The sequence below is a fragment of the Elephas maximus genome, chromosome 25, assembly GCF_024166365.1.
Source record: "Elephas maximus indicus isolate mEleMax1 chromosome 25, mEleMax1 primary haplotype, whole genome shotgun sequence".
NCBI classification, from domain to species: Eukaryota; Metazoa; Chordata; class Mammalia; order Proboscidea; family Elephantidae; genus Elephas; species Elephas maximus.
The window spans coordinates 31,331,582-31,346,385 of NC_064843.1; the positions used below are offsets into that span (position 1 = coordinate 31,331,582).

The window sequence follows — 14,804 nt, forward strand, 5'->3', positions numbered from 1 at the left end:
CACCTTCAACCTGTTTCACCTACACATACGAACCTCCATTTCTGGAGGGAGAAGCCCTGACCCTTGATATCATCATAAAAAAGTATTAGGCAACATTTACTAAGCACTTCCTTAATGTCAGACACTATTCAGACATTCAGATTCTCAGGAAAAAACAAAACAAAACAAAAACCCTTTGCCCTCAAGTCAGTTCTGACTCATAGTGACCCTATAGACAGAGTAGAATGGCCGCATAGAGTTTCCAAGGAACTGCTGAACTTTTGGTTAGCAGCCACAGCACTTAACCACTATGCCACCAGGATTTACCAGATTCTCAGAGGTGGGAACTATTATTAAACCCATTTTATAGAGAAGGAAACTCAGATTCAGAGAGGCCAAGTAACTTGCCCAAGGCCACACAGCCAACAGTGATCTCAGAGCCCACTCTAACCACTGAACAGTACTTCCTCTGCATGGGATGACACTGGACCCAGAGCTGGAAAGATCCCTACCTGCACTGCCTGAGGACCTTGAGCCCATGACCACTTTCTGGGCCTCAGTTTTCCCCTCAGTAAAATGGGGTTTTGAATCTTACTTGACCAGTGAGGCAAGATAAGGCAGGACAGATGGGGAAGCCAAGACCCAGAGTAGGGCAAGGGCCCCTTGGTCACTGGGTGTGAAATCAGGTTTCTGGGACAAACCTCGTCTCTGGCCTCTCTGCCTGCCAGTTTCTCAGAAGCCAGGTCTGGCCCTGACAGGCCTGTCCTGGGTTGCTCAAGGCACTGCATTACTCAAGTGGTCACAGTTCCATGGTACCGCGGAAAGGAAGAAAGTGGAGGCAGCTGGCGGGGTCCGGAAAGCCTGGGGCTCCGTGCCAAGCCCCATTCCGGGGAACTAGGAATACCTGCTGGGTGTTCTTTTCACAGTCCTTATTCATTGAGTGCTGGCTGTATGCTGGCTGCTGTCCTAAGTACTCTCCAGGCACTAGCTCACGCAATCTTCACTACACCCTGTGCAGGGGCTACTATTACCGTCCTCGTTTTACACATGAAGAACTGAGGCACAGAGAGGTGAAGTGACTTGCCCAAGCCTATGTGGCAAGAAAGCCAGGGTTCGAACGCAGGGCTGTCTGCATACCCACTAAGTGAAATGAATCAAGCCCAGGTCTGGGGGAGGACAGAATAAAAGAGTAACTATGGGGAGGCTACTAATAAGCATATTGATGATCTTTTGAACGAACCATTTCTTGGGGCTGGCAGTGAGCCAGCTACTATGCCAGGCGCCATGGTGATGAAGCGTATAAAGGCTCCAGTGGATTCCTGTCCTCCAGGGAGTCCCAGGCTGGGGATTATAAAGGGAAATGAATACTAGGCGGAGAAGAACCGGTTTGTTTCAAATGGAAAATGATGGCCAACGACAAAATCCATCCTTTAACTTGGGGCAGGACTGACACTTGTGGGAACATTACAGTTTGTAGTCTTCCTTCCACAAAGCTCAACTGTCCTCTGTGAGAACATACCTACTGTTTCTCTTTGAGGTCCCTGTCCCTCAGGGCTGGATTCTGGGACACTGGGCACGTCAGCTCAGAGGCTCAGGGACCCCAGTCAGTGAGCACTCACCACGTACCAGATGTTCAACCTCAGTCATCTCAGCTGAGTCTTACTCCAGGCCTGTGAGAGAGGGAATCTCACTCCCATTTTGCAGAGAGAGAAATTGAGGCCTGGAGAGCCAAAATACCTGTCCCTAGCCACACAGCTGGTCAGCGGCAGAGCAGAAACTCGAACCCTAGCCTCTTGTTCATCCACGCTACTCCTTCCTCTGAGCTGCAGGGAACAGTTTCTACAACACCAAAAAAAAAAAAAACCCCCACTGCCGTCGAGTCAATTCCGACTCAGAGCGACCCTATAGGTCAGAGTCCAACTGCCCCATAAAGTTTCCAAGGAGCGCCTGTCGGATTCGAACTGCCGACTTCTTGGTCAGCAGCCGTAGTACTTAACCACTACACCACCAGGGTTTCCTGTTTCTGCAATAAGCATCTGTAAAATGGGGCAAAAACAGTGCCTTCCCCAATGGAGCTATTTTCCAGTCAGCAGGTACCCAAGACTTGTGTTCATGAGTTCATTCACTAAGGCCCATTTGACCTAGGGACAAATAACCTCTAAGCAACATGAGTTTACTCTTTGTGTTGTGTGTCACACAGAATGAAAACTGGGGCAGCTTTATAGCTCAAATCATCAATAGATGTACAACTTTGTTCCAGAAATGGGACTACAGGGGGCCCACAGTTCTCTGTCTCTGCAGGGACCTTTCCTGCTCAGGCCTTCACTATGGGTAAAGGCAGCATAGGAGACTGGGGGGCCAAAGGGTCAAGGGTGAGAGATAGGGTAACAGGTTCGAAAGGTTGGAGGCTGAGTCCCTAGAGGTTTGAATTTGCTTCCTCCTGGCAAACAGGGATCCCTCAAGGAAGGTCAGTAGATGGATGGGTGGGTGAACGAATGATGGGATGGCTGCATTATCCAGATTTTGGCTCAGGGAAGAGGCGCGGGTGTGTCCATCTGTCTTTGCGAGCATGTCTGCATGTCCATACATGAGTGGACATGCGCGGGTACATCCATCTCTGGAGATTTGCATCTTGGTGCGTCTTTGGGCGCATGGAGACGAACATGCCCCTCCTTTTCCATTTGAAATGAAATGTTTGTCTCCACCACGTCTGATGGAGTGTGGGTGTCTGTGAGGTCTCCCTGTATGTGTATGTGAGTCCCAGTGCATCTGCACACCTGTCCAAATAAACACCTGTCCCTGTGTGCCTCTGTGAATCTAATTTGATTTTGTGCCCATGTCACTGTGTCCGTGTTCAAGTTTGTCTGCTGTATCTGTGTCCAAGTGTGTCTCCATATGTCTCTAATAGTGTCTGTGTCTGCTTCACGTGTATCTGTGCCAGAGTGTGTGTGTGCGTGTGTGTGTGTGTGTTCCCAGATTTGACTGTGGGTCCATGTCTGTGCACCCAGGTAGGCCTGTGTGTCCTGGTATAATTGTGTGTCCATGTCTGTGTTTCTGTCTGAGGGTGTGCTGTGTGCCTGAGTGTGTGTGTGCGCTTGTGTGGGTTCCCAGATCTGACTGTGGGCCCATGTCTGTGCACCCAGGTGGGCCTGTGTGTCCTGGTCTAATTGTGTGTCCATGTCTGTGTTTCTGTCTGAGGGTGTGCTGTGTGCCTGAGTGTGTGTGTGCGCTTGTGTGGGTTCCCAGATCTGACTGTGGGCCCATGTCTGTGCACCCAGGTGGGCCTGTGTGTCCTGGTCTAATTGTGTGTCCATGTCTGTTTCTGTCTGAAGGTGTTCTGTGTGGGTTTCTGTGTGCAGGTGCCTCCATGTCTGTGTGTCCAGGTATGTCTTTGTGTCCTGGTCTAATTATGTGGCCCTGTCCTGCCGTCCCAGCCCTGCGCCCCTGCGCTCCCGCAGGGGGCGCCCTTACGCGGCTGCCGCTGCCTCCCTCCCTGGGACTCCTGCCCCCTGGGTGAGCTCCAGCCGGCGGCGAGAGTGGGTCGCAGATCGGGCAATGGGTGGCCTCGCCAGGCCCCCGCCCGTCCGCGCGACCCCGCCCCCTCTCCCGCCCCACCCCGCCCCAAAGCGGGCTATAAGTTAACGGGGCGCTCGGCCTCGGCAGTGCCAACCGCTAGCGGTTTATTCTTCAAGGACCTCGCTGTCAGCCTGGGAAACCACTGCCACCGCCTGACCATGACCGAAGGTGAGTATCTGGGTCAGCACCGCCACTGCTCCGGGGCCACAGTCCTGGCCGCGCCTCTTTGATCTCAGGAGTCCCACCGCTGCAGTGGGGGTGGGATTTGGCTGGGCTCGACCCATAAGCCCTCGATTTGGAAAGCCACAGGCGGGCTGGGCCGGGAGAAGGGTGCCTGGGTTCCAGTCCCAGCAGTGTTTGAGGTCTCAGTTTCCCATGCCCAGGATATAATCATTAACCCCTGCCTCCCTGGATCAGGTGAGGCAATGGAATGTGAAGGTGTGTTGTAAACTGTAGAGCACAAACCATTGTCACTTGTCCCCAGTCAGTTAATGGGGACTGAGTCCCTGCTGTGTGCTAGGTGTTGCGAAGCTATGGAGGGAGTGCTGGCCTGGCCTCAGAACACTTATCTTTGATTAGTCCTTGCCAGCCTGGAAGGGGTGAGCACGCTATCCCTGGTGGCATGTAAGCCAAGCCTGACTGATATCTAGGTCCAGGGGTCAGAGAGGAAGTTCCAACATCCTACGGGGGATTGGTTTGAGACTAAGCCTGTTTTCTTAGGTCCTTTCCTGCCTTGAAGTTCTGTAACCCTAGTCCTTGATCAATTGCTGAGTCTCAGTTTACTCTCCTGTAAAACAGGAACAATAACATCAGCCTGGGCACGTCAGTAAGGGATAGGAGGAGTGGAAAAGGGGCTCAAATACTGTCCTTCCAGCCCCCAGCCACGCACAGAGTGGCGGCACTGTCCTAGGTCCCAAGGGAGGGAGTTTTACAGTGGATGATGCCCCTGCACTAACACTGCTGGCCCCGGGGTCCCAGCTGGCTCTTGGGTCGAGTCCACTACAACTCCCAGGAAGGGCTGAGGGAATTTGGAAAGGCAGGTGGGGAGGACCAGGCAGGGATGAGAGGGGGTTGTGGCCCAGCTCTGCCTGACTTGTGTGGTCTCATGCCACCCATCCCTCTCTGGGACCCTGCTCCCCAGAGTGCTGGGAGGGGTTGAAAGCCAGCTCAGGTTGGGGCTCAGCAGGGCTGTGAACCCTGGGGATGCCAGTTATGACAAGTTCCCTGCCCTGTTGCTGAAGTGGTCACTCCTGACAGGGGTCCCACTGGCCCAGAAGACTTTACTCAGGTCCCTTCCCAGTGCAGAACTCCTATGATTGTAGATCCCAGTGTTCCTGTGCCTTTAGAGCCACTCATGATTTCCCAAAAACCTTGTTCAGACACTAGCCAGAGAGAGCTTCCTGTTTGCCCCAGACCAGGGTTTGGTCACCTCTGACCATATCTTCAGGTCCCCTGGGGGAAAACAGTGACCTCTTCCCTGCTCAAGTTTCAATGAGGTTGAAGTTCCCAAAAGCATTTCCTCACCCCAGCAAGCCAGCGGGAAGTTCTTCCTTGGGGCCAGCTGAGGTCTCTCCTGCTGTGAGTCGGGGGGCCGACTTCCCCTATGCTTTGGGTGTGCAGAACTGTCCCCTCCCAGGCTGGAGAACAGCACAGGACATGGGAGGAGGGAGGAGAACGAAGAGGGAGGGAGGTAGAGAACAAATCCTGAGAGGAGAGGGTTATCAGTGCAGATTCCAGAATTCCACAGCCCGGGATTTAAATCCCACAGCAACCACTTGCTATAAAGCCTGGGGCCACAGTTTTTCTCTCTGTAAAAATGGGGGTTGTGAAATCAAAACTGAAACCTATTGCCATTCATTTGATTCTGACTCATAGCAACCCTATAGAACAGAGTAGAACTGCCCCATAGGGTTTCCAAGGAGCAGCCGGTAGATTCAAACTGCCGACCTTTTGGTTAGCAGCCGACCTTTTGGTTAGAAACTGTGCTCTTAACCATTGTGCCACCAGGGCTCCGGGGATAGTGATAGTATTTGTATAAGTAGAGTTGTTGTGAGGTGTGATTTGAGACAATTCACGTAAAAGCCCTTGCCATGTCACCTAGCACATTATTTGCTGGGGTCACTTTTGGGATCTTCCATGGCAGGATACCTTGGCCCTAGTCCCACTGGAAGCACCAACTTGCTGGGTAACTTTGGGCAAATTCCTCCTCTGTGCCCCAGTTGGACCGCATGCTCTCCAATAGCCCCACAACTCTGAGAGTCTGCCTTGCTTACTCCCCTCATCCTAAGGTCTTCCCAATATTGACCTTGGCTTTCCCAAGGTTCATGAGATTTGTGTTGCCTTCAGGCCCCCACCAAGCTGTCAGCCTTGCCCCTGCCCTGGTTCTCAGCTACCTCTGAAACTATAAACAGGCTTTTCTCCTATCAACCTCCTGTGCGGGGGAGGGTGTCCTAAACATCCTCTCCTAGACCTCACAGTAGCCTTTGGAGGCTTTGGAGAAGGAGGCACAGAGAGGGAGACACACTTGTCCAGGGCCACACAGTGACACAGCAGAACTCAAATCCAGGTGTGAAAGATTCCAAAATCCTTATCTTTTTTTTTTAATCCTTTTATTATGGAGAATATTGGACGTACATAGAAGTAGAGAAACTAGTACAAGAAACCCCTGTGTTCTCCTCACCCAGCGCCTGACACCCAACCCATGGCCACTGCTGCTCCGTGCACACCTCATCCCTCCCCCTGTATTATTTTGAAGAAAATTCCAGACATCCTATCATTTCATCTGTAAATATTTCATTAATTGTCTCTTAAGGATAATTAAAAAAAAACAAAACCTTGCTGTAGAGTTGATTCCCACTCATAGCGACCCTATAGGACAGGGTAGAACTGCTCCATAGGGTTTCCAAGGAGCAGCTGGTGGATTCGAACTGCCGACCTTTTGATTAGCAGCCAAACACTTAACCACTCACTGCACCACCAGCGCCCCGCTCTGAAGGATAAGGACCCTAACTTCCTCAATATCGCCATTATTCCGCCACTGTTCACATTCCCAGTTACCTCGTGTTGTCATCGTTGTCCTTGGCTGCCGTGGAGTCGGCCCCTGCCTCCTAGTGATCCCACGCGCATGGGATCACACCATTATAATCCAGGGCTTTTCATTGGCTGATTTTTGGAAGTAGATTACCACGCTCATCTTCCAGCTGTCTCATACATGTCATAAATATTTTCAGTAGGTTTTTTAAAAATCAAGATCCAAAACAGTCCACACGTCTCAGTGGGTTGAAATATTTTTTTTTTTAATCTATAGGTTCTCCCGTCAACTTTTTTTTTTCTCCTTGCAATTTCTTTGTTGAAGAAACCAGATACTTTGCCTCGGGTTTCCCAGTGTGTGAATGTTGCTTATCCTGTCCTGGTGGAATGTTTAACATATTCCTGTTTGTGAGGTTGTTTCCTGTAAATTGAAAGTTCAGTCCAGAGGCCAAGGCTGTGTAAATAACCTGTACCAAATATTGCCCCTGTTTTACCCAAGAAACAAATACAAAACCAAACCAGCTGCCATTGAGTCGATTCCGACTCATAGTGAGCTTATGGAACAGAGTAGACTGCCCCATAGAATTTCCAAGGAGCAGCTGGTGGATTTGAACTGTTGACCTTTTGGTTAGCAGCTGAACTCTTAACCACTGTGCCAACAGGGCTCCTTTTACCCTCCAAAAAGGGCATAATAATTCCTGTTTATTGAGCATTTATTATATGACAGGAAAACCTGGTGGCATAGTGCCTAAGTGCCACAGCTGCTAACCAAAGGGTCGGCAGCTCAAATCTGCCAGGCACTCCTTGAAAACTCTATGGGACAGTTCTACTCTGTCCTTATAGGGTCTCTGTGAGTTGGAATTGACCCGATGGCAACAGGTTTGGTTTTGATTTTTATCTGCCAGGCATGTATTAGTCTGTTGAATGCTCACAACAGCCCTGTGAGGTAGGTCTTAGTGTTCCCCACCTGTGGACAGATGAGCAGACAAGGAAACTGAGGCCCAGAAGAGTTGAGTTGCCTGAGGTCAGGCAGCTGGGAGGTGGCAGCACCTTCTCCCAACACACCATAGTGAGCACAACCTTGTGACTGAAAAAATTTGGGAGATCTGGCCCCCACTATCTCCTGGGAGGGGGTGTGGGGGCTGGGGGAGCAAGGAGGAGGGAGTAGAGAACAAATCCTGAGAGGAGGGATTACCCTCCCCAACATCCATGGACTACTGAGGGCTGGGTGGGTTCGGAGGACCCTCACATCCAGGAAGTGTAGGCACATTACCAGGGGTCCTGGCTGGCTGTGTTGCCATGGCTCATGCCTCTCCCACTGTCTCGGTAGAACTGGTCCTGGAGAGATGTGACCTGGAGCTGGAGACCAACGGCCGTGACCACCACACAGCCAACCTGTGCCAGGAAAGGCTGGTGGTGCGGCGGGGCCAACCCTTTCAGCTGACGCTGCACTTCGAGGGCCGTGGCTACGAGGCCAGCGTGGACAACCTCACCTTCAGCGTGGTGACCGGTGAGTACCCCACCCTACCGCCTCTCGACTCTGACCTGGGCTGTTCTGTGATTTCATTGTGCCCTGACAGGGAATGGAACAGGTGACTCTCCCCTGGGAGATTTCCAGCAGGCCTCACAGCGCCATTAACCCCATTTTACAGATAAGGGAACTGAGGCCCAGAAAGAAGAGTATTATCACCCCAGGTCATCCAGCCATGTAAACAAAACTGTTTCCCTGAGCACCTGGGTTCCTGAAAGCCTGTTTTCACCAGGACTAGGGGTCAGCTTTCTGCTACAGGAGCCATCAAGATCCTAACCCCTTCTTCCACATCAAAACAACTTTCTGATCTCTTATCAACTGCCATTTCCCAAAATCCACACAACCCAACCAGGCCTCTGGAATCGGGCCCAAATTAAGTCTGGGGGGCCGGGAGAAAACCTAGCTGGCTCCATCCAGCACTCTGAGTAGACGGTTTTGTGTCCCAGCAGTTCTTTCTCCCAATCTCGGGGGGATGCTTCAGGTATGGGGTCTGGAGAGACAAACCTGAGTTCTAATCTGGGGTGGGCTGCCTACCTGCCACGTGACCTTGGGCAAGTCACTTAGCCTCTCTGGGCCTGAGTTTCACCATCTGAAAAGCACCCAGGTCAGAGGATTGTTGAGTGAGATGGGCCTGGCGTGGGGGTAGTACCCTGTAGACACTAGCAGCTGCTGCTGGCGTTGCTCCAGGGGTTACAGGGACAAGTAAAGGATGTCGCGGCCCCAGCCACCCCATCCTCAGATGCTAGTGCCCAAGTCTTCTTTGTTGGGCATTCTGGGAAAGTAACCTCGAATGCTGAATCGGTTCACTTGGCTTTTGATGGGAGCCACTCCCTCGAGGTCAGCAAGGGGCTGCCTGGCTGGGACTCTGACCCAAGGGTGGGAAAGGTTGGCCCTGAGGTATCCAAAGGCGGAGAGAGCAGCAAGCAGGAGCTGTGCCCACCTGGCGGAGCCTGTGTTTACCTAGGAGGCCGTTTGATAAGGCTTATCATGGCGCCTGCAGGCTGACGACGGATATCCCCTCCATCCCTTTCCTCCTCCCCTTCCCGTCCCGGTGGGAATACACTCAGTACCCAGGGACACCCCCCCCCCCGCCCCACCCAACACACACAGAGCACTTTTGGGGCCCTTTCTAACAGAGCAGAGGAGCCCTGGCAAGTCTGCATTTTCAAGCCTCAGTTTGCCCCTCTGTAAAATGGAAGGTTGGAGTAAATGATTAGGAGCTGGATGTAGCTCCCCGGGAAGAATCAGGCTTGAGGTGGTGAAAATGACAACAGCCAGCATCTATGGAGTGCCTGAACCCTCTCAGCTTGGAAGCATAACGAGTCCTATTTTGCAGATGGGAAAACTGAGGCTGAGAAAAGTCCAGTCACTTGCCCGGGTCACATAGTGAGTTAGGGACAAAGCAGGTTACAACCCCCCCAGCCGAGGGGTTTTAATTGCCATGACCCCACAGCAGGCAGATTTACCTATTCACCCTAAGTGCCTTACAGGCCTCAGTTTGTTCCTCTGTGAAATGGAACGGTAGATGAACTACCATTAGGCAGCCTGTGATTCCCCACCGTTTTCCTTCTTTCACTCTCAAGATGTCCCCCCTGTCTGCCCCCTTTTTCTTTGTCCTCCTCCATTTGTCAGGGAAGCCTGACATTAGGTTATTAGGGCTCCAAGTTCAGGGTTGGGGGTACCAACTGACCTTCCCACCCCAGCAGCTAATCTCTGTTCTCCAGTCTCCACTGACTTATCTCAAACCATAGCCAACCTGACCTGGTCACAGCCCCTGCAGGTGGCCATGGGGGCCCCTTTATCTCTGGGTGGGTGCCCTTGGCTTCCTGATTCCAGCAACTAAGACCCTTCTGGGGGTTGGGAAAGCCAGAGGGACAATACTAGGAAGCCAGGCTCCCACCTCAAGGTCTGACCTCAAATCTGGGCAAGCCTGGGCCTCACGTGGGGCTATGGCTCAGCACTCAGCGTGCGCCCATGAGGAAACATTCTAGCTTGTCACCAGCCTGGGGAAACTGAGGCCCAGAGAGGGGAGACAGTAGGCCAAGGTCACTCAGCAAATGGAATGTGTGACCTGACCCCACACGCTCAGCTGCTGTGTACTTTCTCCCAGAAAGGTCGAGACCTAACAGGCTGTATTTCAGAACACAAACACAGATATGGTCCCTGTTGCCAGAATAAAGTTCTGCTTCCCTCCAGGGGGCCAGGGTTTGGGGTGTGTGTGGAGACGGAGTAAGGTCAACCTGAGGAGTGAAAAGAACCCTTATGAGGCTAATAGAAGGCTTTATTCTGGAAGGTTCTGCTCACCTACCCCATCCTTGTCCCCCGCCAAAATGGTCTGAAATTGTGGCCAGGCCCCTCCAGGTCCCCAGAGTCATTTCAGCCCAGAATGATCCCCGAGGCACCCCTGGCCCCACAAAGAGTGCAGCATGGAAATGCAGCCAAGGAACTTGCAAAGCCAGCTTTTGTGAGCGGCGGTGGGCCCTGTGTGTGGACAGCTTGTCTTCGTCCCGCCCTCCCGGGCCCCTTGGAAGAAAGGGGTGTGTATGTGTGTGTGTGTGTGTTTGTGTGTGTGTGTGTGCACACAACACTGCCACATGGCACAGAAAAACGAAAATGTGTTTCCTGATCTGTCTCCTAAGGGTGTTATGTCAACAGTGACAGTGGCTGTGGGACCTGGCCCAGGCCCGTTACCACGATGATGTGAAATTTGATTATCCAAACAGAGACATTTCTCGGAATGAAAGGGGTGCCATTACTAATTATGCCAAGGCCACAGGCATACGCTGGGACTGTCCTCAACAAACTGGCACCCCAACTTTACTTCTTTCAGCCTCAGTTTCTGTGACGTGAAGCAGGCAAACTAGGCAATCTCTACATTCCACTCCAATCCTCATAATCCATTATTGGGCCTGAGAATTCTGATAATCGATGGTCCCTGTTGATGACATTGAAGGTGGTTCACATTTACTGCATAATTACCACGAGGTAGTCACTCTTCTGGAGTTCCTGAGTGATGCAAATGGTAAAGCGCTCAACTACTAACCAAAAGGTTGGCAGTTTTACTTCACCCAGTGGTGTCTCAAAAAAAAAATCCCGGTAATCTGCTTCCAAAAGGTCACAGCCTTGAAAACTCTATAGAGTGCAGTTCTACTCTGCAGCACATGGGGTCGCCATGAGTCAGAATCGACTTGATGGCAACTGGTAGTCACTGTTCTAAATGCTTTCTACGGACTCTTTCATGAATCCTCAAAATAGCGCTAGGAGGTGGTGGTGATAATAAACAATAAAAAAAAAAGTAGCTATTATTTACTGAGCACTTACTATTTGCCAGGTGCTGGATGCACAGCTGTGCTTTATTATAATTGTTCCCTCACCATCTCCCTAGTTGCTAGTGGACGTGATAGATACTAATGGACATGAAGTAAAGTATGTGCCTGAGGGGGAGAGGATTGCCCTCTGATAAACCCAGAACTCTGTTAAGCTATCTTAGTGGGGTAAAGAAGGAAGGGCTGTTGTCTGGTGCCAGTAAATCTAGCCCACTCTGAATGGGGGCAGTAAATATGTCCATTGCCTGCAGGGGTCTTCCTACTTTTGTTACCTCCCTTTCATTATGCCTTCCCCTGCCTGTCCTCTACACGTGCTGTTTGGCACATAGACGTGGCTGTCTGATTAGTATATAATCCAGGAGAGAGGAATTTAGTCATTCTCCTCCCAAGACATGAACTGAGACATGTTAGAGGCGATCTAACATCGCCCTGTGGACAGGAACCTAACTTGAGGGACCCTAGGCTGATGATGATGTGTACTGTTCTACTCATCCCTGTCCTGTTTATTCTGTAAATAACAAATATCTATTGATCACACCATTAGAACAGTGTCTGGTCTGTGCTCTCCTCCAAATGATGCTTATTAAAACCAAAAACCAAACCCATTGCCATCAAGTTGATTCCAACTCATAGCGACCCTATGGGGCAGAGTAGAACTGCCCAATAGGGTTCTCAAGCAGTAGCAAGTGTATTTGAACTGCCAACCTTTTGGTTTGCAGCCATAGCTCTTAACCGCTGCACCACCAGGGCTCCAGTTGCTCTTCATTAAGAATTTGCGAATACTACTGTAAAAACTCATGAAAAAGGTTTACACACAAAAAGAAACAATCTTTGATGGTTATGAGAGAGGGGAGTAGTGGGGATGGAAAAACACTAAATAGACAATAGATAAGTGGTTAACTTGGGTGAAGGGTAAGACACTACACAATACTGGGGAAGCCAGCACAACTTGTGCAAGGCAAGGTGATGGAAACTCCATACACACATCCAAACTCCCTGAGGGACAGAATTGCTGGGCTGAGGGCTGTGGGGACCATAGTCTCTGGGAACATCTAGCTCAATTGGCATAACATAGTTCATAAAGAAAATGTTCTACATTCTACTTCGGTGAGTAGTGTCTGGGGTCTTAAAAGGTTGTGAGCGGCCATCTAAGATACTCCACTGGTCTCACCCTGTCGGGAGCAAGGGAGAATGAAGAAAACCAAAGAAACAAGGAAAAGATTAGTCTAAAGGACTAATGGACCACAACTACCACAGCCTCCACCAGACTGAGTCCAGCACAACTAGATGGTCTACCACCACTGACTGCTGTGACAGGGATCATAGTAGAGGGTCCTGGACAGAGCTGGAGAAAATCGTAGAACAAAATTCTAACTCACAAAAAAAGACCAGACTTACTGGCCTGACAGACTGGAGAAACCCTGAGAGTATGGCCCCCGGACACCCTTTTAGCTCAGTAATGAAGTCACTCCTGAAGTTCACCCTTCAGCCAAAGATGAGACAGGCCCAGAAAACAACACGAGACAAAAGGGGCACACCAGCCCAGGGGCAAGGACTGGAAGGCAGGAGGGGACAGGAAAGCCAGTGATAGGGAACCCAAGGTCGAGAAGGGAGAGTGTTGACCAATGTTACAAAACAATGTGTATACTAATTGTTTAATGAGAAGCTGGTTTGTTCTGTAAACCTTCATCTAAAGTACAATAATAAAAAATAATTTGTGAATACAGTGACATTGCGACAGGCACCTTTAGACACATTTTACGTCCCTCATCTTCTTTAATCCTCCTGACAAACTTATGGGGAGGTACTACGATTGACTCCTTTTTACAGATGAGGAAGCTGAGGCACAAAAAGCTAAATTACTAGTCCGGTTCACACAGCTAGTACGTGACCTGAAATCAGACCTTCCCAGTGTGCAGGCTAAGCCTGTGTCTTCTTTTTTTTTTTTTTTTTAATTGTGCTTTAGATGAAAGTTTACAGCTCAAGCGAGTTTCTCATACAAAAATTTATACAAACATTGTTATATGACCCTAGTTGCTATTCCTGTAACGTGACAGTACACTCCTCCTTTCCACCCCGCGTTTCACCTGTCCATTCAACCAGCTCCTATCCCTTTCTGCCTTCTCATCTTACCTCCAGACAGAAGCTGCTCATTTAGTCTCCTGTATCTACTTGAACTAAGGAAGCACACTCTTCACCAGTATCATTTTATGTCTTATAGTCCAGTCTATTCTTTGTCTGAAGAGTTGGCTTTGGGAATGGTTTTAGTTCTGGGTCAACAGAGAGTCGGGGGGCCATGTCTTCCGGGGTTCCTCCAATCTCAGTCAGACCATTAAGTCTGGCCTTTTTGCTGTAATTTGAGTTCTGTGCCCCACTTTTCTCCTGCTCCATCAGGGACTCTGTTTTGTTCCCTGTTAGGGCAGTCATTGGTGGTAGTCAGGCACCATCTAGGTCTTCTGGTCTCAGGCTGATGGACTCTTTGGTTTATGTGGCCCTTCTTGTCTCTTGGAATAATATTTTCCTTGTATCTTTGGTGTTCTTCATTCTCCTTTGCTCCAGGTAGTTTGGGACCAATTGATGTGTCTTAGATGGCTGCTCGCTAGCTTTTAAGACCCCAGATGCGACTCACCAAAGTGGGATGTAGAACATTTTCTTAATAAACTTTGTTATGCCAATTGAGGTAGATGTCCCCCCCAAAACGTGGTCCCCAGACCCCTGCCCCTGCTACACTGTCCCTTGAAGTGTTTGGTTGTCTTCAGGAAAGTTCTTAGTTTTTGGTTTAGTCCAGTTGTGCTGACTTCCCCTGTATTGTGTGTTGTCCCTTCCTTCACGTAAGATAATTCTTGTTTTATCTAGTTAGTGAATTACCCCCTCCCTCTCTCCCTACCCTCGTAACCATCAAAGAATGTTTTCTTCTGTGTTTAGACCTTTTCTTGAGTTCTTGTAATAGTGGTCTCATACAGTATCTGTCTTTTTGCAGCTGACTAATTTCACTCAGCATGATACCTTCCAGATTCATCCATGTTATGAAATGTTTTGTGGATTCATCGTTGCGTTGTATTCCATTGTGTGAATATACCATAATTTATTTATCCGTTCATTGGTTGATGGGCACCTAGGTTGTTTCCATCTTTTTCTTATTGTGAACAGTGCTGCAATGAATGTGGGTGGCCTATGTCTTCTTTGATGAGAAAACAACAGACCAGAGAGACCTGGTGACTTGGCCCAGGTCATACAGTGCTCAGTGGCAGAGAGAGGATCAGACCTGGGCTGGATCTTGAGCCCCAGGGCTGCCTGGTTCCTCCCTCAAACATAGACCCTGAAAGTCAAGGAGTGCTTAAGGGCTTCCCGTGGGCTCCTGG

At 50.1% G+C, this 14,804-nt stretch overlaps 1 protein-coding gene across 1 annotated transcript in view; it reads left to right on the forward strand.

Moving 5' to 3' along the window:
• The first annotated feature begins 3,576 nt into the window (after nucleotides 1–3,576).
• Nucleotides 3,577–14,804, forward strand: part of TGM2 (transglutaminase 2) — a 39,322-nt gene continuing 28,094 nt past the window's right edge. The window contains exons 1-2 of the mRNA XM_049869344.1: nucleotides 3,577–3,723; nucleotides 7,916–8,095. Of these exons, the coding sequence (XP_049725301.1) occupies nucleotides 3,714–3,723; nucleotides 7,916–8,095 (190 nt within the window). The 5' untranslated portion in view covers nucleotides 3,577–3,713. The remainder of the gene's footprint in view (nucleotides 3,724–7,915; nucleotides 8,096–14,804) is intronic.